General features: G+C 37.7%; 1 protein-coding gene and 1 long non-coding RNA gene across 5 annotated transcripts; both read left to right on the top strand.

Moving 5' to 3' along the window:
- The first annotated feature begins 638 nt into the window (after positions 1-638).
- On the top strand, positions 639-1,412 carry LOC148877438 (uncharacterized). The gene is made up of 2 exons (XR_016100890.1): positions 639-1,007; positions 1,096-1,412. It is a non-coding gene; the product is annotated as an uncharacterized LOC148877438 (long non-coding RNA).
- A 1,452-nt stretch (positions 1,413-2,864) lies between these two features.
- LOC148877437 (chaperone protein dnaJ C76, chloroplastic-like) lies at positions 2,865-25,807 on the top strand. Of its 4 annotated transcripts, none has more exons than XM_088941157.1 (9): positions 2,865-3,198; positions 5,361-5,489; positions 5,582-5,711; positions 5,969-6,089; positions 13,980-14,061; positions 21,962-22,015; positions 23,373-23,411; positions 24,359-24,458; positions 25,510-25,807. In XM_088941157.1, the coding sequence occupies exons 1-9, from the start codon at positions 2,977-2,979 to the stop codon at positions 25,635-25,637; spliced, it is 1,005 nt and encodes a 334-aa protein (XP_088797283.1). In that variant the 5' UTR covers positions 2,865-2,976; the 3' UTR covers positions 25,638-25,807. The 4 variants fall into 4 exon arrangements, with proteins under 4 accessions (XP_088797283.1, XP_088797288.1, XP_088797275.1 ...); XM_088941149.1 differs by having other exon boundaries at positions 2,886-3,198; positions 25,507-25,807; XM_088941162.1 differs by lacking the exon at positions 23,373-23,411 and having other exon boundaries at positions 2,885-3,198; positions 25,507-25,807.
- The last annotated feature ends 1,996 nt before the right edge of the window (positions 25,808-27,803 follow it).

Below are 27,803 nucleotides of genomic sequence, written 5' to 3'. Positions count from 1 at the left end.
TGAAAATCCAAAAAAAATGCTAATCATGAAAATTTTCTTAAAATTTGAAAAAGAATTTAAAAAGGGTCATTTACTAGAACACCCCTATACTTTCAAAGATTTACTTAAACCTACCCTATAGTTTGTATTTTACTAAAACATCCCTTATACTTTACAACTTATTTACTTATTCGACCTTTCATTAAGAATTATTTGTTTTTCCATATTAAAATAGTAATATGATCACCTAAACAAAGTGGAAAATGTTTAAGGGCATGGACCCATGGTTGTTTATTCCAAAAATACCCCTAAAGTGAGTAGAAAATGTTCTGAATCAATGGTTGTTTATTCCAAAAGTACCCCTAACACTTTTTTGTATAGAAAACAAAATTGACTGAATAGAGTGGTTATCCATGTTTTATAAGGGGCGAAAATGATATTTTTGTTTTTAGTTTATTTTGATTAAATTTATTTGAATGGACGTTAGTGTTAAAATTATCATTTTCCAATTTCATCTAATGGAAGGTGGATTAAATAAGTTGATTGGAAACTATAGGGGATGTTTTAGTAAAACACAAACTATAGCGCCGAGTGATTTCGACGGGCAACCACCCGAGGAGTGAGTTTTACGAAGAGTTCTTGGCAATGGCCAAGGTGGTTTTGGTTGCTTCACTTGCTGGCCTTCGCGTTCGAGCCGGCTCCATGCCATTTTCAGGCAATCAGAGGAGCTGAATTTCATCCTTTGTACATGGAAAGTGTCATCGAGTTTTCCGGCCGACGGGAAACTGAGTCATTTACGGATTCCGTTGAAGAGTCTCAGGATAGCAGTTCAAGCTATGATATTTTGACGTCTGTTGGGACTACGAATGAAGAACGGAACCATAGTAGTTCAGAAGAGGCATCCTCGCCGCCTTCACCAGGTTGGCCGATTCCGAAGTCGGAGTTGCAAAATTATTCGATTTGTGATGCTGACAAAATGCCCCATTTGGATAATAAGAAATTAGACAAACAAGGATCAAATATTTCAGGTATGTACTATTCTCTACTTTTTTTTTCCTTTAACAATTTTCTGGTTAGCTCATTTTAACTAATTTATTCTGATTTTGGGATTTCCAGTTACTCCTGGGTTCAAGCTTGGAGACGGTTCGATCATAAAGGCTGAGGTGCATTCAAAGCACAGACAAGTTTTGTCTTGCCTGACTCAAAATCATGAGAAATCTGCCATTGCAAGGATAGTATGGAAATTAAAAAAAATGACAATGGACATTTTGGATGGAAGAATAACGAAAAGGGGTCTTTGTCTCACGGTCATAGTATAAGGGGACTTTTATTGCAAAATAAAGTACAGGGGGTCTTTGTCACAAACCCCATAGTATAGGAGGCCTTTATAATTTATCTTAATTATAATAAACAGTACAAATCCAATTTAATAAGGTTTGGATCAAATTGAATCTAATTCATAACCAAGAGGAGCAATGTTGAATAATTTTATTCTAGATTTGTTAGACTTGTCAATGACTCAGGTCTATTCGATAGAATCAAATTGAACGAACAAATATGGTTTGTGTCTTAATTGATATTTGGATTAGAATTGGTTTTTACTGTTTAGAATTGGTTATATAATTAATAATGAGGACTCCCGTTTTTGTGTAATTTTTTGTTATATTTTATGTCTAAAAGTATAAATTTCAAAGACAGTGCACAACATAATTTTGGTTAAAATAACTTGTGCTATCAACATATAAATAATTGACTAAATGCCATTTTTATTTAAGGTTATATAACAAAAAAATATTAAATACCATGTCACAAATTTTTATTTATTTTTTGATTGTATTTTCCTAATCCCTATGTATTGATCTATAATACAGTAACCCCTTTATCACGTCAAATTCTCCACTTGTGAGTTTCCAATTATATAAATAAATAAAAAATTTGTGAGGTGGAGAAATCTGAAAATTTCCATTATATTATCATAAGTAACTGTAGATATCATTATGTCAAATATAAATCGGGTCAGACCCATTTATCCTGCTTAACAGTTGATTTGCTTCTGAGTTTATTATATAGAACCGAATAATAATCGGTTTGGGACAGAGTTCCGCTCCATCCTATCCCGAACCAAACCCTATACATTGACATCTGTCATCTGTGGTTTGTCGTTTGCCCTTAATGCGCGGTGAACGGCTGAACGATAGCTTCCAAAACAGTGCCTTGATTTGCTGGGTTGCATATGTGGCCCACAATTATGACTTTAACCAATGACGTGCACGTTATAGGAAGCCAGAATCTATCCTAATCGGTCTCTCTCCAGAGAGCCTTGCACGCCACGAGAGCTAAAGTCCATTGAAATTGATAGTCCTCGTTTCAGTCGGTCAAATAAATTCCCCTTCAGGTTTCAGCCTTCAGCATCACTTTTAACTCCCGTCTTCTGTACGTTTTCACTAACCCAACAGAGATGATGGGCCATAGGGATGTGAACGGGTCGGGTTAACTGAACCTCATTCGGGTTTCGAATCGGACTCGAGTTTAGATGGGCGTGCTAAATCGGATCAGTTGACGTTGCATAATTGGAAATTTGGAATACATGTATTGTATTTTATTTTATTTTATGAATAATTGGTTGGTTGGGTGCAGGTCTACTATATGGCCGGGTTCAATATCTCCACATCAGTTAGGCGCGTGGGAAATGAGCCAAAACAAGCACTAACACGTGTCGGCTAGTGGGCACTGGGCAGGAAGTCTCGTGCATTGTCAAACTAGTAAAACTTAAGGAAAATAAATGGTCTAGAGAGTGCCATGTCAGCAGTGAAAGAATTTCGCTCGTCTAAGTGGCGAATTTTCTCGTCCTCAATATTTTCGTAATTTTATTTTAAAAATAAATATCTTTATTTCCAGCTTCTCTCCCGCTAGTATTCCTATTTCCTGGTTTCACAAAGAAACGAACACTGCGAGTCAGTAAGCGGAAGCTCTTTCAGTTTTCTGGTTCTGGGATTGATGGCCAAACTACTATCTACCGTCTGCACCGACGCTCTCGCATTCCAGAACCCATCACAGTTCTCTTGTTCTAGAAGCCGGTGGCGCGCGTTAGCGAGGAACAACAGCCCATGGATGAGCGTTGGTGGCCGGCGACGATGCTGCAAGATCAAGGCTACCATCAACAGCGACTTCACTTTACAGGAGGAATTCGTCGATGGTTACTACACTGTGTTGGGATTGGTAACTGTTCTATTTTCGTTAGCTACTTTCTTTCTGTTTACGTTTCTGACCTGGAATTGATATTTCTCATAATAGATTAAATCCAATGGGTTTGATTGATGTTTATTCAGACGCGATTCAAAGCTTCTCCAAAGTTTCAGTATCCCCATTTTCAAATTCAGAGCTTTTCCAAAGTTTCAGTGACCCATTTTGAAACAGTTGCTAAACTTTGGTTATAAAGTTTGTCAAATGATGATTGCCATTCACATCGATTCCCAATATGCTTCTGTAGGAGTGGACAGACGACCTGATCCCAAGGTTCAAAGTATGGTTACATATCGGCCCGTATTGGCTGATACGTATCGTTTCGGGACCCTTCTGATATGCCCTACAGTGCGTGTATCGGTGGTGTGACCGGTTCAGGGGATGGAGGGGTCCTAGACCGGTTCTCCTGAACCAATTTTGAACCTTGCTTGATCCTATTGTTGTAATTGCTCGATCTGTTCACTGCAAAAGGTCGTCTGGTGCTGATAACATTGTAGTGTTATATAGGCCATATGTAGATAAAGAATTGATCAATCTTAGGTAGCAGTCGATCCCAAATGGTTACACTTCTAAGTTTTGTTTTTATATGATTCTTGTAGAGTGGGGTGAATGGTTTTTCCTATTATGTTTTGAGCATGTCTATATTTGATTTAGTAGCAATGGAACCTAGTTTATTTCTCACCAAGGTGAAAATTGTAATAGTCTGTTTCAACTCGTAAGGAGTCTCTTTGGGAAAAAAGAACGGAAGGATAACATAGGTATTCCTTTTTATCTCTTCTAACTAACTTATGAGGAAAATTAGGACAATGACCTACTATTGCCGTGTTTCTGAGTCTGTGGTGAATATAACTGATTCAGTTACGATGAACTTCAATCAATGAGCAGAAAGACATACACTATACTGTCCTAACATGAGGATCCATGAAAGTACAGACCACCTTATACATTCTTATAATGATGTGAAGTGCTAGTTGATATGGCATTTTAACAGATGATATTGTTTTGCAGGCCATAGAACAGGTTAAACTGGTGTTGTCTACATTGGAGAGATTAAGAACCACTTGCCCAAAAAGAAATATGCAAAAAAGTGAAAAATAAAATGAAGTAGAGTAATGATGAAAAAAGATCCTAAATCTAAGTTCAGGAAAAGTACACAGATGAACTAGAACTATTTAAGATAAGAAAGAAAACACTGAAGATAGAACCATGACATGATCGTGAAGTTTTTATGCTCCTATTTCTCATACTGAGGACCTTGGAGTTTAGAGCCTTGGTCTTCTATCACATGCTTTGCTTCTACTTCCTGACAGGTTAGAACAATCCAAATTAGCTTGTGTTATCCAATTTTACTGTTGTAATTTTCACAGTAAGATTATCCCCATGACCTCCATGATGGACACATTAGGTGAAGTGGCTTTGGCTTTGGAATCATTGGGGATGGGCATCCACAAATATAAACATGGCATTATCTGATGGAAAAAATGAGAATAATGGTTCATATTCTCTCTCTCTCTCTCATCCTTACTTAAATCTCAAAGCCTTCAAAAACCAGTAAAAAATTTGTGGAAAGTTCACAAGAAATCGTAAAAAATTTAAAACCAACAAACTTAAATTGATTTGGTCAGTTGAAATGAGAACTGCATAGCTGGTGGTGACAGCCCTATGGCCTTGGTGCTTGGAAAACCCACAAGCAGTCCTCAAGATCTTGACTCTCTTCTTTGATGCCAAGTGATTGTAATTGTAGGAAACTAAATTATTAGAAGAACCATAGAAAAAAAGAAAAACAGAGGAAGAAGAGAAGAGAGAACTGAGAGTTTAGAAGGGTTAATTGAGTCTATCAACTCCCTCACCATACAACTATTTCATTGAGATTATAATGGTAATTTTTACAAGAGTACCCTTGATAAGGGAGTGTAAATTAGTATTTCATTATGGTATATGATGTATATACTGAGTTCTCTCACTTAGCATTTGGACATTCTGAGTTAACAACTGTGTGCAGGTGGTCTGTTCATTGCAATAACTGTCTTCACAAAATTATTTTGTGGCGTTTCAAACTTTTCTATTCTCTGTTTATTGTTTAGCAACCATTTTATCTTTTTATAAGATTCTCATAATTTGTTGGACAATGTTGCCAGTTGCCTGATGCAACGCCAGAGCAGATTAAGAAAGCTTACTATGACTGCATGAAAGCCTGCCATCCAGACTTGAGTGGCAATGATCCAGAGACCACAAATTTCTGCATTTTCATCAATGAAGTTTATGCGGTGGGTTCCAAAAATGCAACTGGGATAATCTAAAATCTAGTTGTCTGAGGTTCTTCCTTTTCTTTGGGTTAATCAGGATCATCGCAGTGCAGGTACTCAGTGACCCTGTGCAGCGTATGGTTTATGATGAAATTCATGGGTATGCATTGACGGCAATTAACCCTTTTGTGGATGATTCAAGCCCAAAGGATCATGCATTTGTCGATGAGTTTAGTTGCATAGGTACGGGGATTTTTCCATTTAGTTATTTTCTGGTCATCTGAATTAATAAGAAGAACAGTTTTTTCTCATCTTTCTACTTTACCATATTTCCAAACTTTTTCATTCTTTGATTCCCCATTTTATTGCCATACATTTGTATGATGCAGAGATGGGGACGAAGTAAGTGATAAATGCATATTGTGAAGAAACCATTATGCATGGCATATAAAGGGCCCTCATGATTGACATTGTAGTTATTCTGTGATCTGTATTTTTAGGCTGTAAAAATTGTGCCAATGTAGCCCCAGATGTATTCAAAATTGAGGAAGAATACGGTAGAGCCAGAGTCTGTAGCCAGTCTGGAAACCTTGAATTAGTTCAACAAGCCATTGATAGTTGGTAAGTACTTCAGGTACTTCATATGATATGTCAGAAATATTTTTAAAGAGGTTTGCATTCATTTTTGTTGCTTTTATGAGAAACATTAAAACTTGTACTCTCATATTTATTTTTGTCTTTTATATTGCACATTTAACATTAATAGAAAATCTAAGCCTAGAACCATCACTTTTGACATTAAAAGTTATACTTTTAAGTATTAGCTTTGCAATGCATTTGTTCATTAAGATGCTTGTGTTCCTGTTGTTTGTGCTGGATAAAGAAAAGAAATGATAACAAATGCCTTTGCACTTTGATGATTGTCATTTCAAAAATGTTGATTTTTTACTACAATGAAGAAGATCTTGAGTTCAACTTTGACAAGTGAATGAGTTCAATAGTGAAGTAATTTAAATGTTGCACAGGAGAAGTCAGGTTGGTCTGGTTGGTATGTCTAGGTTCAGGTTTTATGGCATGGTCCCACTCCTCCGGTCTAATTTGGTGTTTGCCTTTAAAATGATCTGGAATTTATATTCATATAAGACATTGGAGGACTATATAAGTGGAAATATCCCAAAACATAAACAAGAATATAGTTTTATTATTAACACTTGTATGAGTAACAAATTTATAATATTAAAGTACTTGAACTTAGAGCTTGTCATGTGAGCCCAAATATAATTGTACTTCAGAACCGGCTAGTTGAAACTTATTTTTATATCCGGTTACTTGATGTACAAAATTGAATTATTCTCTTGAAATACAAGATAATGATCTAGTTTTGATAAATTACAATGCATGGGATCAAGTTTTATTCTCTGGAAATATGCTGAACTCATAGGTTTTTCTTGTACTTCTATAAGTTTTGATCGAAACTGATAAATACAAATTCTACTTGAATAGTATCATGTTTACTAACCCTGAACCCAGCACTCTCTCTCGTTCGCTTCCCTTTCTCTCAAGTTATTGTTTTCTCTATTGCTATTCTACACCCAGTATTCTATTCTTGTGTTTGACCGAGTATTTATCTACTCCTCCCATTTCCCAATTTCTATAATTTGTTCTCACATTTACTCCGTTTTATCTGTTTACATTACACCATAAAGAAATTGATTCATGTTGACTTGCAAGTTGATTTACCAAGCTACCTGTTTTATTCTCGGGCGAGTTGATTTCATGTCTCCTGTTTTCCATCTATATTTATAATAGAAACCTAAAAATTACTTGGTTCCCATTTGCGTTTGAATTTTTTACTTCGGTAAAAGAAAATTGCAATGGATAAGAAAAGTCTACCTTTAGGAAGTCTTTGAAGAAGTGTTTTAAAAGGCGTGGGAGGCATACGCTTGGAGGCGTGCCTTCAGGCGAGGTGCTCCCAAAACGCCCTGAGGCGTATGCTAGAGGCACTGACACCTCTGAGGTGTATGCCTCATGTGCTTTTTTCATGAGGCGTACGCCTCATGCACATCTCTTATATAAAAAGATAGAAAAAAAAAGAAAAAAGAAAAAAAAAAGGAAAAGGAAAGGAAAGGGAAGGGAAAGAAAAAGAAAGAGAAGAAAAAAAAAGAGAAAAGGAAAGAAAAGAAAAGGAAAGGGAGGGGAAAGAAAGTGGTTTGTCCCCACCCCCGCCTCTGCTTCGACAAGACCCCCCCTTTCAACTAATGTTATGCATCTTTATTCTTCTTAATATAAAAGATCTTTATTAAAAATAAAGAAAAAATGAGCCCCCTTCCTCTTCATCCTCCTCCCCTTCCTCCTCCTAACCTCCCTCCTCTTAAGGAGGCTTATGCTTCCTTGTGTTTGGGAGGCTTACGCCTCTTGCGTTTTGAACTACACCTCACACCTCTAGGTAGTGGAACGCCTCACGTCATGCCTCCACATTTAAAACATTTCTTTCAAGAGATCCTTTGTTTTAAAGTATTTTTATGTATTATTGTGATTTCCAATTCCCCTATACAATTTTTTTTAGATTAGAAGGGACATCTATATTTGGTTTGAAGTGGATGCCAAAGTGTACACAATGTTGAACAAAATTTTTGCCTTCTAGTTTCTATGAGTACTTGAGTTGCTTTTTGTAGTGAAGATGGGCCGAATGGCCCATAGCCCACAGTTATGTTGTTTGTTTTTTGTTTATGTTTTGTTCTGTTAATGGGTCTATTATCATTAGTTTCTTATGTTTTAATTAGCTAGCCACCCCACTAAGGGTTAATTAGTGATTAATCTTTTTAATTAAAAGGATTATGGAAAGGAGTGAGAGTACAAACAACTCTTCTCTTTCTTCCCTTTCTCTTCCATCGTTCTCTTGCTCTTCTTCTCTTCTTGCTGTCTCCTTTTTGTTTCTTCATCTTCTAATCAGATTTTTATTTCTTTATTTGGAACTGTTTTTCTTCTTGGTATCAGAGCAGGCCTCTTTTTTCTTCTTTCTTTTAATCCCATACACAGTGTATATGGAGAACTGAATCAATGATTGATTGAAGGAGATATTCAGCCTAGTTGGTAGTGGGTTCTTGGAGAAAAGAAGATACTCTGTTCACCTTTCAAACAATTTTTGGAATTTTTCCCAAAACCTTAATCAACTAGGGATTTTTGGTTGCGGGTCCCACAGGAGGCTTCACCTTGGCGCTTAGTGGTTGAAGGGGCCCTTTTTGGTTCTCTTGAAGATCGCTCCAAGCAGAGTTTGGTTCTTTGAAGCCTACAAGGAGTGGCTGCTATTTCTCTATTTCTCTTGGGTGTCGAGTAAGGTGCAGCTATACTGTTGGGGATCTGTGAAGGTTGGTACTTGGTATTTTTCTTTTCTATCTTCCTTATTTTTCATCTAAAAATTGTTTTGGTTTTTTTTTTTTTTTTTTTTTTGAGGAAGATGGATGGTTCTGGAGTTGAAAATAAGTTGGGCTCAGAGTCCAGACAGGTTTTAGGAGCACTAGTAGGCTCTTTATTGGGTGTGACCATAGTCAAGCTCGATGGGACTAATTATCTAGCATGGTAACAATTAGTAAAGATACATGTTTGTAGTAGAGGCAAGTGGTGATATATTTCTGATAGCAAGAAAGCACCAAAAGAAGATGACCTATCTCATGAAAAATAGTTGCAAGAGAATTACACTGTTATTGGGTGGTTAGTGAAATCGATGCAACCCCAAATTAGTCAATACTATCTATGGATGAATTCTGGTAAGGAGATATGGAACTGTGTTGCTGAAACCTATTCACAAAAATTGAATGTGGCTAGAGCATATAAGTTAAGAAGTGATGTGAACAATCTGAGACAGGGGGAGGGACCTTTAGCAGTCTATTTCTCAATGCTGAAATCCTTGTGGCAAGAGATAGATCTCATGGAAACTGTTGTCTGGGAAAGTACAATGGATGCAGAAACATATAGGAAATTGGTTGAGTAGAATAGAGTCTTTGAATTCCTGATAGGGTTGAATCCAAAATTGACATTACTAGGCAGAATATCCTAGCTAAAGACAATGTATCTTTGTCTCAGGTTTATGCCATGGTGAGTAGTGAGGAGAGTAGGAGGTTGGTTCAGGTTGAAGGGGCAATTCTAGTTGACCACTTTGCTAATATGGCGGTGAAACCTAAGGTGGCTACAGGGAAGGAGGTGCATCCAAACCTAAGGTGGCTAAAGACAATGTATCTTTGTCTCAGGTTTGGAAGGTGCATCCAAACCTTCTTCCACCTCATTTTAAAAAGAAGGCAGAAAATGGGAAGACTGGGAATGCCACTGCAGCCATAGTTCCAGATAATGATAGGAGTGCAACTGATGAGAAAGTTGCTAGCGAGCAGTTAGCTATTATGAAGGCCGAGTATGAGAAATATGGGAGGATGATTAGCCATCTTGAGAGTGCAGCCACCTCCTTCAATTCTTCAGGCAATCCAACTACGTCTGCATTTTCTCATTCAGGTATACATGCTACTGCCAACCATGTAGCCATTTCAGGTAATCGTAGATCCCTTGGATTATAGATTCTGGAGCTTCTGATCATATGACCAGCATTTCTACCTTGTTTAGTTCTTATGACTTACTTTATGTCTGTGATGAGATTATCCTTGTTGATGGCTCTCTTGCTCCCATCTTTGGCAAGGGAGTCATCAAGGCTGCCTAATCCCTTTCCCTTACCTTTATCCTTCATGTCCCTAAGCTGCACACTAATTTGATCTCAGTGAGCAGTCTAACTAAATCCTTAAACTGTAGTATAACTTTTTTCCTTCTTATTGTGTTTGTTATGACCTAAAGTCTTAGAAAGTGATTGGGAGTGACCATGAGGTGAATGGAATATATCTGCTAGATACTCTTGGACAAAGCCAATGATAGCCTGAGAGAGTTTCTTTTGGGTCTACTTCTTTAGAGTCTTTTAGTTGTGTCATGTTATGCCATTTTTGTTTGGGTCATTTATCCTTTTTCCACATTGGGTCATTTATTTCTAGAGTTGTTCAAAGGAATTAGCATGTCTAGTCTTCATTGTGAGTCATGTCAGTTATCAAAACATTGTAGAAACACTTATTCTTTGAGTAATAAGAGATCCACTTTTCCTTTTCATATTGTGCACTCTGATGTGTGGGGGCTGTACCACTTGACTTTTATGGGTGGCTATCGATATTTTATCTTGTTCATTGACGATTTTTCTCAGTGTACTTGGTTATTTTTTATGAGATCTTGTGATGAGGTTCCCAAACTTGTGAAACAATTCCATGAATTTGTCCTTACCCAGTTTAATACAAGAATCAAGATATTTCGGTCCGGTAATGCAAACGAATATTTTAAGAAAACTTCTTATCTCACTAACTTTGGGGTTATCTACCATAGCTCCTATGTTCGTACTCCATAACAAAATGGAGTAGCTAAGAGGAAGAATCGTCATATAGTTGAAGTTGCAAGGAACATTTTATTTGCTTCACATGTTCCTACAAAGTTTTGGGGGGATGCTATTCTCAGAGCAACATACCTAATCAATCGTATGCCATCTAGAGTTTTGGGCTTTAAGTCTCATCTTAATCTTCTTTATCAAATAAGGAGCTTTATTTCTCTTCCCCTTTTGAGTTTTTGTTTCTACCTGCTATGTACGCATTTCTAGTACCCAGAGACATAAGTTTGAGCCAAAGGCTCATAAGTGCATTTTCCTTGGTTATGTTTCCACACGGGAGGGTTATTGTTGCTTTGATCCTAGTAGTGGGACTCATTTTGTCTTAATGGATGTCACTTCTGCTGAGTCTACTCCTTTCTATGGTTTATTTCAGGGGGAGTATTTGTCACAGTTGTTTGCACTCCCCCTTCTGATTCCTGTTGAGTCTAGAGGTGAATAATCATCCCCTAGTCCCTCCACTATTCCTGTTTCTCCACTACTGCTTCCTCATCATCCTACTATTCACAAGTGGTACCAGTGGCAAAAGACCAGGAGTGAGCATATTGTTTTTCCAATATCACATGAGCCTTCTACACTTCCAGTTATTAGAGAGACAATAAGTATTGAGCTTACACCCTTGCAGGCTACAGCCCCCTTCCCCAACCTCAATGTTCCTATTGCCATTAGAAAAGGTAAACGGAAATGTACTACACATTGTATTTCTAAACACCTTTCTTATGGTCTTATTTCTCCTTCATATTATTCCTTCATTTCCTTTGTTTCTTCTCACCCTATACCCAGGTCTGTATTAGAAGCACTCTCTACACCAGAATGGAGGGATGCTATGAAAACCGAGATAGAGGCACTACATTGGAATAACACATGGGAAGTGGTTGATTTGCCTGAAGGAAAGGAGCCAATGGCTGTAAGTTGGTGTATACCATCGAATATCATTCTGATGGTTCCATTGAGAGGTACAAAGCCTGGTTTGGTTGCAAAAGGCTATGCATAGACGTATGGGATTGACTACTTGGAGATTTTTGCCTCATTTGCAAAGATGACCTCTGTGAGGGTTTTACTATCTTTGACAGCTCATTCAGATTGGTCCCTCTATTAGTTAGATGTAAAAAATGCCTTCTTGAATGGAGAGTTATACGAGGAGGTTTATATGTCTCTCCCACTAGGGATGTATGACCCAGATATGCAAGGTAAGGTGTGCAAGCTGAAGAAGTCTCTCTATGGGATCAAACAGTCACTTAGATCTTGGTTTGAGAGGTTTAGGGCTGCTCTTGTTAACATTGGTTACACATAATTAGTCTGATCATACCCTCTTTGTGAAGAGGAGAGGCTCATTAGTGGTATACCTTGTAGTCTATGTGGATGACATTATAGCGATTGACATTGATGTGACATGGATTGATAACCTAAAAGCCTTCCTCAATGCATAGTTTGAGATCAAAGATATGGGGAATTGAGGTATTTCTTAGGTATTGAGGTGGCTTGTTCTAAAGATGGCATCTTTATATCCCAATGCAAGTATGTGCTAGACTTGCTCACTAAAACAGGTAAAATGGGAGCAAGACCGGTGGCTACCCCTGTTGATACTTGTCACAAGCTTTCTGCTTCTGATGGAGAACTATTAAACGATAGGGGAGTGTTTCAAAGGTTGTTAGGGAAACTGCTATATCTATGTATGACTTGCCCTGACATTGTATATGCTGTTAGTTGCATTAGCCAGTTCATGCATGCCCCTAGAGATACACATTTGGCAGCATTACTTGAGGAGTACTCTAGGGAAAGGTATTCTTTTTTTTAAGCATGGCCACATGAAATTGGAAGTCTATACAAATGCTGGCTAGGTAGGTAACATTGATGATAAGAGGTCAACTTTGGGGTACTGTAGTATGATTGCAGGTAATATTGTTTCTTGGAGGAGCAAGAAACAATCAGTGGTTGCTAGATTTTTTGCTGAGGAAGAGTACAGAGCTATGGCTCATGGAGTTTCTGAGTTGCTTTGGCTTCAGTTCATGATGGAGGAATTGGGTGTTGAGTATGAGAGACCACTAATGCTGTATTGTGACAATCAAGCTGCCATTAACATTGCCCATAATCCTATACAACATGATAGAACGAAGCATATTGAAGTTGATAGGCATTTCATCCGAGAAAGAGTGGCTTTTGGAGAAGTTTGTTTACCTTTCATTGCATCTGAAGAATAGTTAGCTGACATTCTTACCAAAGGAGTCTCCAAGGCGAAGCTACAACATGATACAAGCAAGCTGGGCATGATTGACATCTATGCTCAACTCGAGGGGATGTGTAGAGAAGCTGAATGGCCCATAGTCCACAGTTGTGGTGTTTATTTTTGTTTATGTTCTGTTTTGTTAATGGGCCTGTTAGCAATAGTTTCATTTGTTTTAATTAGCTAGCTGCCCCACTAAGGGCTTACTTGTAATTCCTGTTAATTAGTGATTGATCTTTTTAATTAAAAAGGATTAGGGAAAGGAGTGAGAGTACAAACAACTCTTCTCTTTCATCCCTTTCTCTTCCATCGTTCTCTTCCTCTTCTTCTCTTCTTGCTGTCTTCTTTTTGTTCTTCATTTTCTAATCAGATTTTTATTTCTTTATTTGGAACTGTTTTTCTTCTCTTTCTAAGCATATTAAGATGAAGAAAGTCTGAATCTTCTATCCTATTACTTTTTGAAAAGTTTTCGGTGTTTTTTGGTTGCAACTCTGGGGTATAGGAGTGTAAGCTTGTGGGATGAAATACTGAATTTAGTTGTTGGGACGGTTTTTGGCTTAGAGGAGTTTATTTGTATGCCAAGCTTTTTAAGTTTGAATTACACGATATTAGCAAAAAACTACTTGTATTACTTTTCAAATCTATCTATATTTATTGTGATTAAAATCATTATAAATCTGACACCTCATTCTCTAAGTGAATTTGTAAATTGTTGTCAATAATTTATTACCATATGTTTCATTTGATGTTCACTGTGTATATACAAGTTTTTATGCCAGATTTAGAATCTGTTCTTAGTTGAATAACCTATTCACTGCTTTCTCAGCCCAGTTGATTGCATTCATTGGACCTCTGCTGCACAATTATCTCTTCTTGAAGATGAAATGCGCAGGGTAGAAAGAGTAAATGTAAGATACATCACAATTTCTTGCAATTCTCCTATTTTAAAACCAGTATTAATTTTTCTTTAATACTATTATGGTGATGATTTGCTTTCTTTGATACTGTCATGTAATTGCCCACTATGTTCACAAACTTCTGGTATTGGGTTCTCTAATCATTCATTTTCAATTTATGAGGGGTAACATTGATAAATAATATGCACTCATTATTAGATTCCACCAAGGGATAGCCAAAATTTATTATTCAAAGTTCAATCAATTTAGTTTCATTATGCTAGATGCTCTGGTTGTAAGATTTGTTTATCCTTGTACTAATAATTAAAGTGCCCTAATGTGCATGAAGGATTATTGGCTAAATTTTTTCTTTTGGATTGTGAATAATAAGAATGTTCTCATCTGACCTTGTGGAAGTGCAGAAGAAAGTTACATTGTCCAATTACTCAGTAAAGATTCATCAAAGCAGTTTGTTTGGTGTCAGTGAAGATATTATTGCATCAATCCTAAATAACTGGACATAAAGTTATGAATATGGACTCCACTGTCTAAACTGCTTATTTTATACATGGAAATCCTTGTACATTAGTCACCTGATTATTCAATTACTCTTTTTTTCATGGTCTTCTTGGCCTTGATTTACTCCTTACTTCAGTCTTCTTCTCTACCTCTTAGCTGTCTTTCAAGTGGGGGGGATGCACTTCTGCTAGTATTACATTGATAGATTGCTTTACTGAAATTTTAGTTGGTATTTTCTTGTGATCTTTTATGGGCTCTGGCTGTTGGTCATGAAAATACCAATGAATAACACAAGCAACTGGATTACAATTAGAAGGTGGAGCTCTGTCCATCTCATGATTGTATTGATGCTGTCTGAAGTAAAGTGGGGCATCCAGTTCCTTGGTGTAAATATGATTGATGCCAAAAATATTGGTTAGCTTATGGTGTTGAACTACCGTTAGTTGATGACTCAAAGTAACTTCAGTACCACATACAGACCAATCTTTTTGTCTCAAAAGCTAAGCCTGAACCATGCACATCAAATAAACTAGAAACTACCCTTAATCAATATCTGTGAGATTTGAGACATGGGGTACACTGGTCAAACCATAATTATTTTGATGTTTGGCTTGAAATTGATTACTGTAGTGAGAATGGGCCGAATGGGCCCTAGTGTTCTTTATTTCTTTTAAGTAGTGTTTAAAAGTTATGTTTCTTAGTTATGGGCCTTATGGGCCTTCTTTTATTTTCTTTAATTATCTCTTTAGTGCTGGCCGCCCCATTAAGGGCATCCAAGTAATTGTACTCAGGTTTAGAATTATTAATAAAAGTGATGAAGGGGGGCTAGAGAGAGAGGCTTGAATTCTTCTTTTCTCTCTTCCCTTCTTTTCTTCTTCCACAACCTATTGCTGAAACGTCTTTTCTTCTTCTTTCTCTTTCTCTCTTTTCTTCTTTTCTTGCATTATCTGAATTACTATAGGTGTAATTTTCAACTATTACTTTTCTGGATTTTAGAGCAATCTCTAGAAGCTCCAATTGAAAGTTTCTTTGACAACATTTGAGATTGGCTTGAAACTTAGGAGCTAATAATTAACTCTGTACTCTTCCCTCGAACATGTGAGGTTGATTCAACAGTAGGATATGATGTCAGATTTATTAGTACTGCTGCTGTTTCACAAGTCCTTTATTCTTGGTTTCTGGATATTGGACCTTTGACTGTCTTCTGCTTTTGGTTCTTTTTTGATTATCTGAAACATGTATATACTAGGTTATTTTGTGGACGCACCAACTATTGCAAGTTAATAAAAATAGACGTTTTCACATGCTACATGGTTAATCAAAGCATTTGACCCCTATCTAATGGAGGATAACTTGCTTTACGCTATGCTTTGTACTTACTGAAGGAGGAATAATTGTAATGTATAGGATATGGAATGGGTTGAGTAAATAGCCAGATAAATCAAGGCTTCATCCTTCCAATGTTATTTATACTCAAAATGTTTTAAATGGGATTAATCATAGCATTTTTTTCGAAAGTTGGGTAGAAGTTTCTAAGGAACTCTTTTTAGATATGCAGAAACTACTTTGTGTTTGCTGGATTACAGCAGCCGAAGAAGAGGGAGAAGAAGAAGAAGAGAAGAAGATTTGAGAGAGGCAGCGTGTCCTCTTCAGCTGACCCAACAAGTTTATATAGATGATTATAAAATAATTACATGAACAGACTAGAATGCCCCTGATTAGTGATGGGACACCTAGACAAATAAAACAATTAAAACATTAAACATGTTTGGGCCCAATAACTAAGAACATAAGACACTAATAAGACTAACTTAAACACTAATAACAGCTGAACCAACACTCCCCCTCAAGCTAAGCATGGATGTCAATCATGTTTAGCTTGCCAAGTAAGTCTGAGAACTTCGTTGAAGCTAGTTCTTTAGTTAACACATCTGCAATCTGCATCTCGGAAGGAGTATAAGGAATGCAGAGTTCTCTTGAGACAATTCTTTCTCTAACGAAGTGTCGGTCAATCTCAATGTGCTTCGTCCTATCATGTTAAACTGGATTATTTGCAATGTTGATGGCAGCCTTGTTGTCACAGTACAGCCTGAGAGGACACTCGACTTTTACCCCGAGCTCACCAAGAAGGGTTCTAAGCCACAACAGTTCTGCAACACCATGGGCCATAGCTCGATATTCAGCCTCTGCATTCGATCTGACAACCACATTCTACTTTTTATTTCGCCATGTAACCAGATTTCCTCCAATAAATGTGCAATACCCAGAAGTAGACTTCCTATCCCTAATAGAGCTAGCCCAATCTGCATCAGTATATGCTTCAGTTTCAATTTTGTTGTGTTTTTTGAATAGAATTCCTTTTCCTGGGCAAGTTTTCAAGTATCTGAGAATTCTTTTCACTGCTCTCATATGAGGAATCTTTGGAGAGTGCATGAACTGGCTGACTACATGTACAACATAAGCAATATTCGGTCGAGTGAGAGACAAATATATCAGCTTGCCTACCAGTTTTTGGTATCTTTCTCTATCAACATTGTCCTCTCCAATTGATTCCTGTAGACCATGGTTATGCTCTATTGGAGTATCTACTGGTCTACACCCCATCATGCCTGTCTCCCTAGTAGGTCAAGGACATACTTCTGCTGACATATATAAATTCCCTCTTTTGATCTAGCAACTTCAATTCCAAGGAAGTATCTCAGATAGCCCAAGTCTTTGATCTCAAACTCAAAAGCCAAGAATTCCTTTAATCTTTTTATCTCTTCCAGATCATCCCCTATAATCACCATATCATCCACATAGATGATTAACACTGTAAGTCGGCTATTTTGTTTCCTCATGAACAAAGTATGATCTGCACCACTTTGAGTGTATCCCACTCTTTTCATGGCCCCACAAAGTCTCTCAAACCAAGCCCGAGGAGACTGCTTAAGGCCATATAATGCTTTCCTCAGTTTATATACTTTCCCATCAAAGCCATAACCTGGTGGAGGATCCATAAATACTTCTTCACGTAGATCACCATTTAGAAAAGCATTTTTTACATCCAACTGATGTAGCTCCCACGAGAAATTTGCAGCCAATGACAATAAGACCCGGATTGTGTTGAGCTTCGCGACTGGAGCAAAGGTCTCTTTGTAGTCAATCCCTTCCTTTTGAGTAAACCCCTTTGCCACAAGTCTGGCCTTGAATCTTTCAATGGACCCATCCTCCCTATGCTTTATAGTGAACACCCACTTGCATCCTACAGTGCTCTTCCCTTCTGGTAGATCCACTAATTCCCAAGTCTTCACTTTCATTAGGGCTTTCATTTCCTCAGTCATAGCCTCTTTCCATCTTGGATCAGACACTGTTTTTGAGTACCTAGTAGGAACATGCACTAAGGAGAGAGCAGACACAAAGGAATAATAACGAGGAGATAAACATGAGTAAGAGACAAATTCAACAATGGGGTGTCGGACAAGAGTGGGTAGACTTACGAAGAGAAATAGGGAGATCCAATCAGAAGTATGAGGGATGGGATTACCTGAAGTTGCTGAGGCAGATTGATCCGAGTCCGATTGATTGCTGCCATGAGTTGGAGGGTCTTTCTTCCTTCTGTTGTAGGTGATTCTTATATCTTTCTGTTGCTTACTGGTGTCTCCAGTTACATCTGCAACATCAACAGTGGTAACAAGAGTAATGGGAGCCTCACTAGGTTCACCTGGGATGCTACAACTAGGAGGATCAGGAGGAGAGGATGGAAGGCCCGAGGCAGAGAGAGGCACAAAACAGGAGGGGGAAGGAGAACCCAAAGAAGAATCCTCTTCCATCCCACTAGTCTCCCCCTGAAGAAGATTATGGGAAGAATGAAAATAGGAGTGAGACTAAAAAAATATCACATATTTTGTGACATACTTCTTCTTGGTGATGGGATCATAACACTTATAACCTTTCTGGGTAGGAGAGTACCCTAGAAAGATTCCTTTCGTAGCCTTATGGTCCAACTTGGACTTCTTTGGATCCTTAACATGTATAAAGCACACACAACCAAAGACTCTAGGTGGAAGAGGAAAATCTGAAAGATTAGGGCAAAGGACAAAGAAAGGAGTTTTCATACCCAACACCTTGGATGGCATCCGATTTATCAGATATGGTGCGGTAAGGACAGCTTGAGACCAGTAGTGCTTGGGCACCTTGTGCTGAAATAATAAATCTCGAGCGGTCTCCAATAAGTCTCTATTTTTGCGCTCAGCAACCCCATTCTATTGAGGGGTACTAGCACAAGACGACTGATGTATCATGCCAGCATCCTCCATGAATAGGTTCAAGGATCTTTCGAAATATTCCACAGCATTGTCTGAACGGAATTGCTTAATCTTCTTGTCAAATTGAGTCTCAACCATTTTACAAAATGCCATGGTTATCCGTGGCACTTCATCACGTCCTTTTAACAAGTAGATCCATGTGCATTGTGAACAATGATCAATAAAACTAATAAAGTAACGAAAGCCATCCATAGAAACAAGGGGTGAAGGGCCCCAAACATCAGAATGGACCAAATCAAAAGGAGCTTGAATTTCATTACTAGAAATTGGATAAAGGGTTCTACATTGTTTTGACAACTGACACACTTCACAAACTAAACTTTGACTCGAAATATCCTTAAATAATTCAGGAAATAGTGCTTACAATGATGAAAAAGGTAAATAACCTAGCCTAGCATGCCACAAGTGTAACCTAGCTATTGACTCCACATTATTCTTACTACTGGTTGCAGATTATTGTAAGGCCGAACTTATGTCTGCATCAAAATAGTAGAGACCTCCACACTCATGACCGCTCCCAATCATTCTCTTCGTCAATCTGTCCTGAAAGATACAATGAGTAGGAAAGAAAGTTACACTACAATTTAAATTCTTGGTAAGCTTCGAAATAGATAAGAGATTGGAAGTAAGATTGGGAACATGTAGAACAGATTTAAGAGAGAGGTTCTTGCTTAGGTCAACTCCCCCTTTCCCCGAGATGGTGGAGAGAGAACTGTCAGCAACTCTCATCTTATCTTGGTCAGACATCAATTGGTAAGAAGAAAATAAAGAGGACATGTGTGTCATGTGGTCAGTGGCACCAAAATCAATAATCCAAGAAGTAGAGTCAATAGAACTAGTTGTACTATAAGCAGAGACAATACCTGATTTGGCAAGAGAGGTGGAAGCAAGATAATTAGTCCTTAGATGGGTTAAGGCCCGACTAAGGATCTCTACTTCATCAGCATTGAAACCCAAGGATTCGGATGTGGGGAAATTAGCAGTCTGTCCCATGGGAGAAGATGCAACTGTAGGTGTGTTCTTTGAGCTATCACCACTCTGACTCGTAACATGATTCCCACTTGCTGTTTGATTCTTCTGGGGCTTCCTGTCTTTCCTTAAAGCAGCTGGTTTCAGATGAAGATATAGAACCCAACAAGTCTCTTTTACATGCCTTTCACCACCACAATGAGAGCACTTAAGATGCCTCTTGTTTGAATGCTTGCTCCCCTTTTGGTTTGAAGAAATTAGGGTTGAATGTTCAACAGGCTGTTCGGCTGGCTGTGTTTGAGTGTCAACTTGCATCTCTTTCCTCCTAACCTCTTCATTCCTTACTAGATTATAGACATGATGTAAATTTGGCAGTTCATCCCTTCCCAAAATTTGAGACCTTATGCTCTCAAACATTGGGTTTAAGCCAGCCAAGAACTTAAAGGCTCTACCCTCCTCAATTTGTTTATCATGCCTCTCCTTGTATTTTGCATTCTCCCAATCAAGAATAAGATGGTGATCGAGTTCTTCCCATAATCCTTCTAGGGTTGCAAAATATGTTGCAACTGTCATGTCTCCTTGTCTCAATGCAGCGATGGCTTGGTTCAGCCTATAAATTCTGGCATTGTTCTTTCTCTGTTCATAGGTTTTATAGACTTTCTCCCAAATCTTAGTAGCAGTCGGAAAGTGTTGAACAGTCATGGCCACTCTTGAAGTCATTGAAGTAAGCAGCCAGGACATAACAATAGCACTTTCCCTATGCCATACTGCATACTCCGCACTACCCACTGTAGGTTCCTTCTTCTGTCCATCAAGATAACCCGTAAGATCCTGGGAAGTAATGAAGAGCATGGCTGAAACAGACCATTCTCTGAAATTATATTCATCTAACAGCACACTGGTGATCTGCAAGCTGTGTAGATTTGGATTTTCCAGATTAGGAGACCTCCCACCAGGTCTATTATCCCTAGAAGACACTTCTCCCGATATTGAAGACATCTCCTTCCTCTTACAATGGTCACAATTGAAAAACTCAGTACAAAGAGCACAATTTCAGACTTACTGAAGCTGTTGCAGGCCTGAAAAATCCTTGTAACAGAACTGAAACCAAGAACACTCCACTTCTGTACAGTGCTGAACTCTTCTGGACTGGACTGGACTTTGATTTCTTCTGTAGTAGACTGTGACCAACTGTACGAACCGAACTAGGACTGTTGAAGTCAGCCCTTCCACCTAGATCTGTTCCACACAGATCTCTCTTAGCAGCCGAATGGCTACTTCCTGCTGTAAGGTGTCTAGTAGGGCATCGATTTCTGGAACAAACTTCCCTTGGGCCCTACAACTAGGAGAAACCCTAGATACAGACCTTGCTGTGCTCTACGGTCAGCCCTAGGGCTCTTCACAGTGACCAAGACAGAAAAGAGAGGAAAAGAGAAGGGTCAAAAGGTTGCTGCTGTAATCGGACAAATGAACCTTGCTCCGATACAATGTTTGCTGGATTACAGCAGCCGAAGAAGAGGGAGAAGAAGATCTGAGAGAGGCGGCATGTCCTCTTCAGCCGACCCAACAAGTTTATATAGATGATTATAAAATAATTACATGAACAGACTATAATGCCCCTAATTAGTGATGGGACACCTAGACAAATAAAACAATTAAAACATTAAACATGTTTGGGCCCAATAACTAAGAACATAAGACACTAATAAGACTAACTTAAACACTAATAACAGCCGAACCAACACTTTGTTTTGCTGCTCCTTATTAAAGTAGGAAAATAAGAGGAAGAAAGCTTTTTAAGTGTGCTCCAAGACACTCCCAAATTGTTCAAGAAGTGACATGCACTCCAAGTTTTTCCTCTCAGGATTACTAGTTAACTTTTTGGTGAGAATATTTCCATGTTTGTATTAAATTTTAACATTTAATGGCATCAATTTTATGTGACCTATGTTTCCTTAGTTATGCCAACTTGCTCTAATTGGCTTTAGGCATTGCTGTGGCTAGACAATTGTAAAAGTTCCCATTTTTTGTTTCCCTTTGATGTGAAGATAGCATTTCTATCTTAACTGATTTCATTTTAAATGAAAGTTAAATTGGATAAAATTTGGGCTGTGCAGGTTGCATTGATGCTTTCAGGAATGGGAACTTCATCAGTTGACGTTTTCAGAATGGTATGCCTTACTGGTTTTTCAAGTACTTCCAGGATTAATTTTTGATAATTGGCCTAACCTTAAAAAAGAAAAAGAAAGAAAAACAAGAATATAACAGCAAAATAATAGTTTCTTCTTCGATCTTTTTCCTGACAGACTGATTAATCATCAACCATTCACATTTTGATATATATAGGTTTTACTGTTTTAAGGGTCTTTGATGGTTCTCTTGTTTTTTTTTTTTTTTTTTCAAAGGTAGTTGTCATTAACAGTAATTTTTTTCACTTATAAAAAACAGTATTTTCACTGATGGGGTAGCTTCTGTTGCCACTTTGTTCAAAGTAGTTTAAGAGGGACGAAAGAGCAATTGTAAATCTGAAGTATATGCTTATATGTTGTTTCATGTTTCTAGCTCTAGGATGGAAAGAATTTTCATTCACTAACAGGAAAGGATCAAAATATTGATATGTTTGACACCAAAAAGTGGGTACCGATGCATATCAATATGGCTGATACCCTTTGTTTATTTTTTTATTTTATAAGCATCAGATGCTTATACACCCTCTGAAGTTTTAAAATCCTGGAACCATTATTGTATCGGTGTATCTATGCATTTTGGGGTCCACAAATACTGATACGATATGCTTGTATGGGGTGTATCGTATTGATATTTTGATCCTTGCTAACTAGATGGCTCATGACATCACAATACAACCTCATTCTTATAACCATGCCCGGATTATGTCATAAAGAACAATAACCATGCATTGCTAATTATCTAAGGTCCCGTTTGGTTCACAGGAATAGGAATCTGGAATCGGCAATGGAATGGGCCATTCCGGTTCCAACTGTTTGGTTGGGCAGAATCGGAATCCCACTCCCATTCCTGGTGGAATGGCATTCCTCCATTTGAGGGAATGGCCATTCCCTCCCCTCCCTTGGGAATGCAATCCCATTCCAGCTGATTTCAATTCCCATTCCGATTCCTGTCTGAACCAAACAGACTATGGGAATAGACCATTCCGATTCTGGTTCCGAAGGATTTCGATTCCGATTCCGACTGTGGACCAAAAAGACCCTAAGACTTCCGTCTTATTCTTTTACAAGAGAGGGACTGTCTTTAGAACTTCTCTTCTCCAATACTTACATTTTGGGAAAGAGAATCAGTTTGAAGTTCTGCTAGTGATGTTCCTACATGATTTGGAATGGTGGTGCTACAATGATTCATCCTTCATATATGCCAGCTTAATGAATTTGGAAGATCACCTCAATTAATGTCAACTGAATGAAATTGAATAATGGTGGACATCCAAATCATTTTTAGCTCTATGTTGCTTTTTCTTTGACATGGCCTTGGCATTTCTAACTTATATGGCAGGCAAGCATCCGTTGGGAAAAGAGGCAATCAAAAGTATTGGTAAGGAGTCTAATGCTCTACCCGGGTTTTCACTAACATCTTACCTCTACCTAATGCTTGGTTTTCACCTTTGATATATTCTTGGTGTTAAAGTAGATAATATGTAATAAGAGATGGAGAAGCAAGTTGACAGTTTGCTATCCAACAAAGAACGAGCAGGAGACTAGAAAGAAAAAGAACTCTTACTGTTAGATTAAACAACAAAGAGATAGCTTACATAGAAGAAGAAGAGAGAGATGAAAATAAAGGAGAATTATATGGCTACAACAAGAACTCTCTGAACCAAAGATTTATTCATCAAGTAATCTTCTTCTGAATTTCAAGTATGACTGTTTAGAAAATCAATATAAGGGCTCAGATCTCCCTTCAAAAACTCCAAACTCAACTAGGAAACTGGCCCAAAACAACTTCAAATTATTTCAAAAACTAAAGGCAAAGCGTTATGTATTCTTTAGGGACTCTCAAATAAAGACTCTGACTAGTAAAATACCTTTATCAATCCTATTACAAATAAACAAACTGAAAAACAACTCCAAAAGATAAAAAGGGAAAGATCCAAACCGTTTGGTTTCATTGGATAGACTTCCATACCCTATCTTAATTATACCAAATCATGCAAAAAAGACAATCTTGTCGCTTAAAAATTACACTGAAAGAAATATGACATGCTTCTAACTTCATATTTTTAAAACTCTATACTAAAACTATTAACTATTTTGACCCTTTTAACCAGTAAACCTTACCTCTATAACACTAATAAATTAATAAAAAAATCAATATTTTGAACCTTTGATCACTCAAACTTTATGAACTGCCATTGGTGTAGGAATTAGAAAATTCATTTCATGTCACATGGACATTGCTCCCTATGATCCATGCATTTCATCTACTTTTTCTTTTCCTTTTCTTAATTTTCAAAGACATTTCTTTCATGTACTCCTTTGCAGGAAAAGGAAAAATTGAGAATGATGAAGCAAAAGGATTCTGATAAAACTGGATCTTACTGGAGTGACCTCTGGGGAAACCCAAAAGACTACCAAAATACAGGTATTGTGGACAAAATAATCAAATAATAAAAGAAAATACTAAAGTTTTTGAACTTACCAGATAGATGATAAATAGTTATGGTTTATCTATTTTCTTAACCTTCCCATGTGTTTAATTTGCATTTCACGGGGCCTGCTCTTTATTATATAGATTAATTGTATAACAGATAGTGTTAACAAAAAAAGAAAAAAATCTAGTACAGACCAGCCTTGTTCTACAATAATGCGATCTACTTGGTTAAATGCTGTATCAGCCTAGCTCCGGAGGATGCTGATCTGTGTGACCCAGGATTTCTGGTTAAAATGGATAGGATTCTGATTTTGTGGCACAAAATGATGTGATTCTTTCAAGTCTTCCCAGAACTTGGTGCTTCTCTTTTTGCAATTTGCAGCATTTTTGGAGAAACTACACAAGGTATAGGCTAGTGGGTCCTTGCAGAAGACTCAAATCAGTCTAGATTGCCTCTTTACAATAAAATCAAACCATAGATATCCAAAAAGTATTAATCAAGTGTTGTGTTGTTTTAGGCTTTTAGCCCCTAAGGCTGCACTGCCCACTTTGTTATGCCAAAGGTTAGGTTTGCATCCAGTCTACCTGTTACAAAACCCCGGATAGCTGGGACCATCATTGGGTAATAGCCCTCTACTATCCAGAAACAGTAAGATTGTTACTAGATATATCGTAAAATGTAAACCTTATTGGTGCATTTTATCAAGTTGAAAAGCATCTCCCATTGCATGACAAATTTCCCCTGCTCTTGTAATGGAAGTAATCTTCTTCTAATGATACACCACCTTTAATGGATTAGGTTATCTCCAAGTAATGACCTTGTCTTCATCCCAAAGAGATACCACATATCTGTCGATCAGATCAATTTTTGAGTGATGTTCATATATTTTGGTTGTGTTCCATTCTGCTGTAAAAATTAGAGGGGGAGAAGGGAGCTTACTGTTTTTTTTGGTAAGAAACGATTTGGTCTCGAAAAAGCAGAAACTGTAACTAGTATCATGCACATCTCTAGGTCTCTATTAACTTTTTTTTTTTGTAGCAGAGGACCTGGAAGAGAGAGCAAAGAGAGCTGCTGCTGCTTCTCGAAGATGGAGGGAGTACTCAAGGAAGGGTGCTGATAGACCTCCCAGATTCAAACTTCCTGAGGCAATTTCTAACCACAAGGAATGATAAGCTAATCTCGGTCACATATATTTGTTCCGAGTCAGCATATAATTGATTCTGTAAAGCTAATTATTTGTATTATTTTATAATCCATTTAAACCGATAGCCATTCTTATGACTGGAAAACATTCTTAATTAGGTTAAATAAATTGCAAAAGCAGTATTGAAGTATACAAGATTACTATATTGCATCATTTCTCCTAGAAGGAGATGCATTAGAGTTTTGACACTCGACAGATTCTTGAGGACACTTCGATGTAACATTTTCTTTTTAAGTCTTACGATCTGTTTGGAAGAGCTGAGCTGAAGGCTCAGTTTAGCTGGTTCAGCTGCTTTGAAGTTTGAAGCGCTCCGAATAACTATTCAAAGAGACAGACCTTCAAATGACTGACTGACAGCCGTTTTGAGCTAACAGGATTTTTCACCAATTATAGGCTGTCTGTGTGGGGGCCACCTTGGAAAGTTAGAAACTGTTGCTGTGTTTCAGCCCCATGTGGGGCATTTCAGCTAAGCTTGTTCCTGATTTTGGGAGGGCTGAATGTTGCCTGTTTGGGTGGGATTTCGTGTCCAGCCTGGGAGTCATGTTTGGCAAAAAAATCCGGAAAGCCCAAATAGGCATTCATTCAGCCGAGAAATTGACTTTCCCCCAAAGCTGGTTTTAATAGGTTCTCCAAAGTGGTTCAATGAAAACAGCTCAATCAAAACTGAAGACTTCCCAAACGGGACCTTACTTTGCAACATATCAAGACCTCTTTTGACAGGTATATAATGCTTAGAGTTAATAAAATATAAACCATTTGAATGGTATGTATTTTTTCATGGACATGTATCTTAAAGTCTTCAAGTATATGGCTAAGCTTGTATATGCATCTGAATTCATACTCCCGTCTCCGTTTCCATGCAACACTGCACGTATATATGGCTTCAAGTTTTCAACTCAGGAGTACAGGATAGCCATCTTCAGAGCATTTGCAAGCCACAAACACAAAGCAGATTACAAATTTACCTCCAAAGACAAAAAAAAAAAAAGGAGAAACTAGTTTTGTTAAATCAATTTAACACTAAGGCTGTGTTTGGTTGCAATGCAAATAAATTTGCACTAATGCAAAATTATGATAGCCCAAATGATTTGAGTGTAAATTCTGACCTATTTTTGTTTCAAATTTTAGTTTATTTTGTTTGATTGCAGTACAAATGAAGTAAATTAAGACATGAAACAGAATAAAGTAAAACACAAGACAAAATTAAACGAGAGTTTGCATTTTTTTTTTCATTACTTCCATGCATTTGTATTAGTGCAAATAAAATTGCATTGCAACCAAACACAACCTAAATGAAAATATCACGTCCAATCTTGATACTGGTAAAAAAAGGGAGAAGATTTAGAGAAAAGGAAAAAAAAATCATCCAACAGTGTATAAATGTATAAAACTATAAATTCACCAACAGAGAAATTAACCAGTTAGAGCAAATGTATAAATTCATCCAATAGTGGATGCAACTGCATAAGCCCATGACTTGAGATGCTTCTTCATGGCCATGGCATCACTAAGTGGAGGCATCTGATGCAGCTTTTCAAGCCTCTGAAACTCACTTGCCTTCTCCATCTTTTGAAGCTCAGGAATTCCATCATGTAGACCAACCCCTGTGAGACTAAAACACAAATCACTGAACCCTTTGGCATGATTGTGTTCATTCTTCTTCTGATGCTTACCTCTTCTTTTTCTACTAGATTTGCAGCACTGCTTGTTTCTTTGACTCTTTTGTTCCTTAGATGACTCCGAGCTTTCCACCCTTCCTGTTTCTACTGGCTTCATTATCTGCATCTCATTTTTTAGAATCAATTCAATTGATTTCAAGCTTGTTTGGACAAAAATCTTGGCTTCTGAAGATTCATTCTGTTGTTTATGAAGGATTTGAATTGTGGGTTTGGGTGCATCTGTATTGGATAAATCTTTAAGAGGAAATGGAGTGCACTATCCATCACTAGAAAAAGGTAAAAGATGGTGGTGGTGGTGGTGACAAGATATTGGAAAAGAACCAGAGAGAGTCTAGGATTTGTATGGTCTTTCCACCATCCATGAAAGCTAAGGAAAAGTGGAGAGAATTTCAAACAGAACGGAGAAATAGATATACTAGGCTCTGGGCTATGAGAAATTGAGAGCTTCCCAA

Source organism: Nelumbo lutea, chromosome 1 (genome assembly GCF_056320005.1).
Source record: "Nelumbo lutea isolate HS-2025 chromosome 1, American lotus-T2T, whole genome shotgun sequence".
NCBI lineage: Eukaryota > Viridiplantae > Streptophyta > Magnoliopsida > Proteales > Nelumbonaceae > Nelumbo > Nelumbo lutea.
The sequence above is the reverse complement of the archived record's forward strand: the minus strand, read 5'-3'. Positions and strand labels throughout refer to the sequence as shown.

Coding starts and splice junctions, on each gene's coding strand:
- LOC148877437 (XM_088941149.1), top strand. CDS start 2,977: ATGGCCAAACTACTATCTACCGTCTGCACCGACGCTCTCGCATTCCAG. Junction 5,490..5,581: donor TCATCAATGAAGTTTATGCG/GTGGGTTCCAAA, acceptor ATCGCAGTGCAG/GTACTCAGTGACCCTGTGCA. Junction 22,016..23,372: donor CAGTTGACGTTTTCAGAATG/GTATGCCTTACT, acceptor CTTATATGGCAG/GCAAGCATCCGTTGGGAAAA.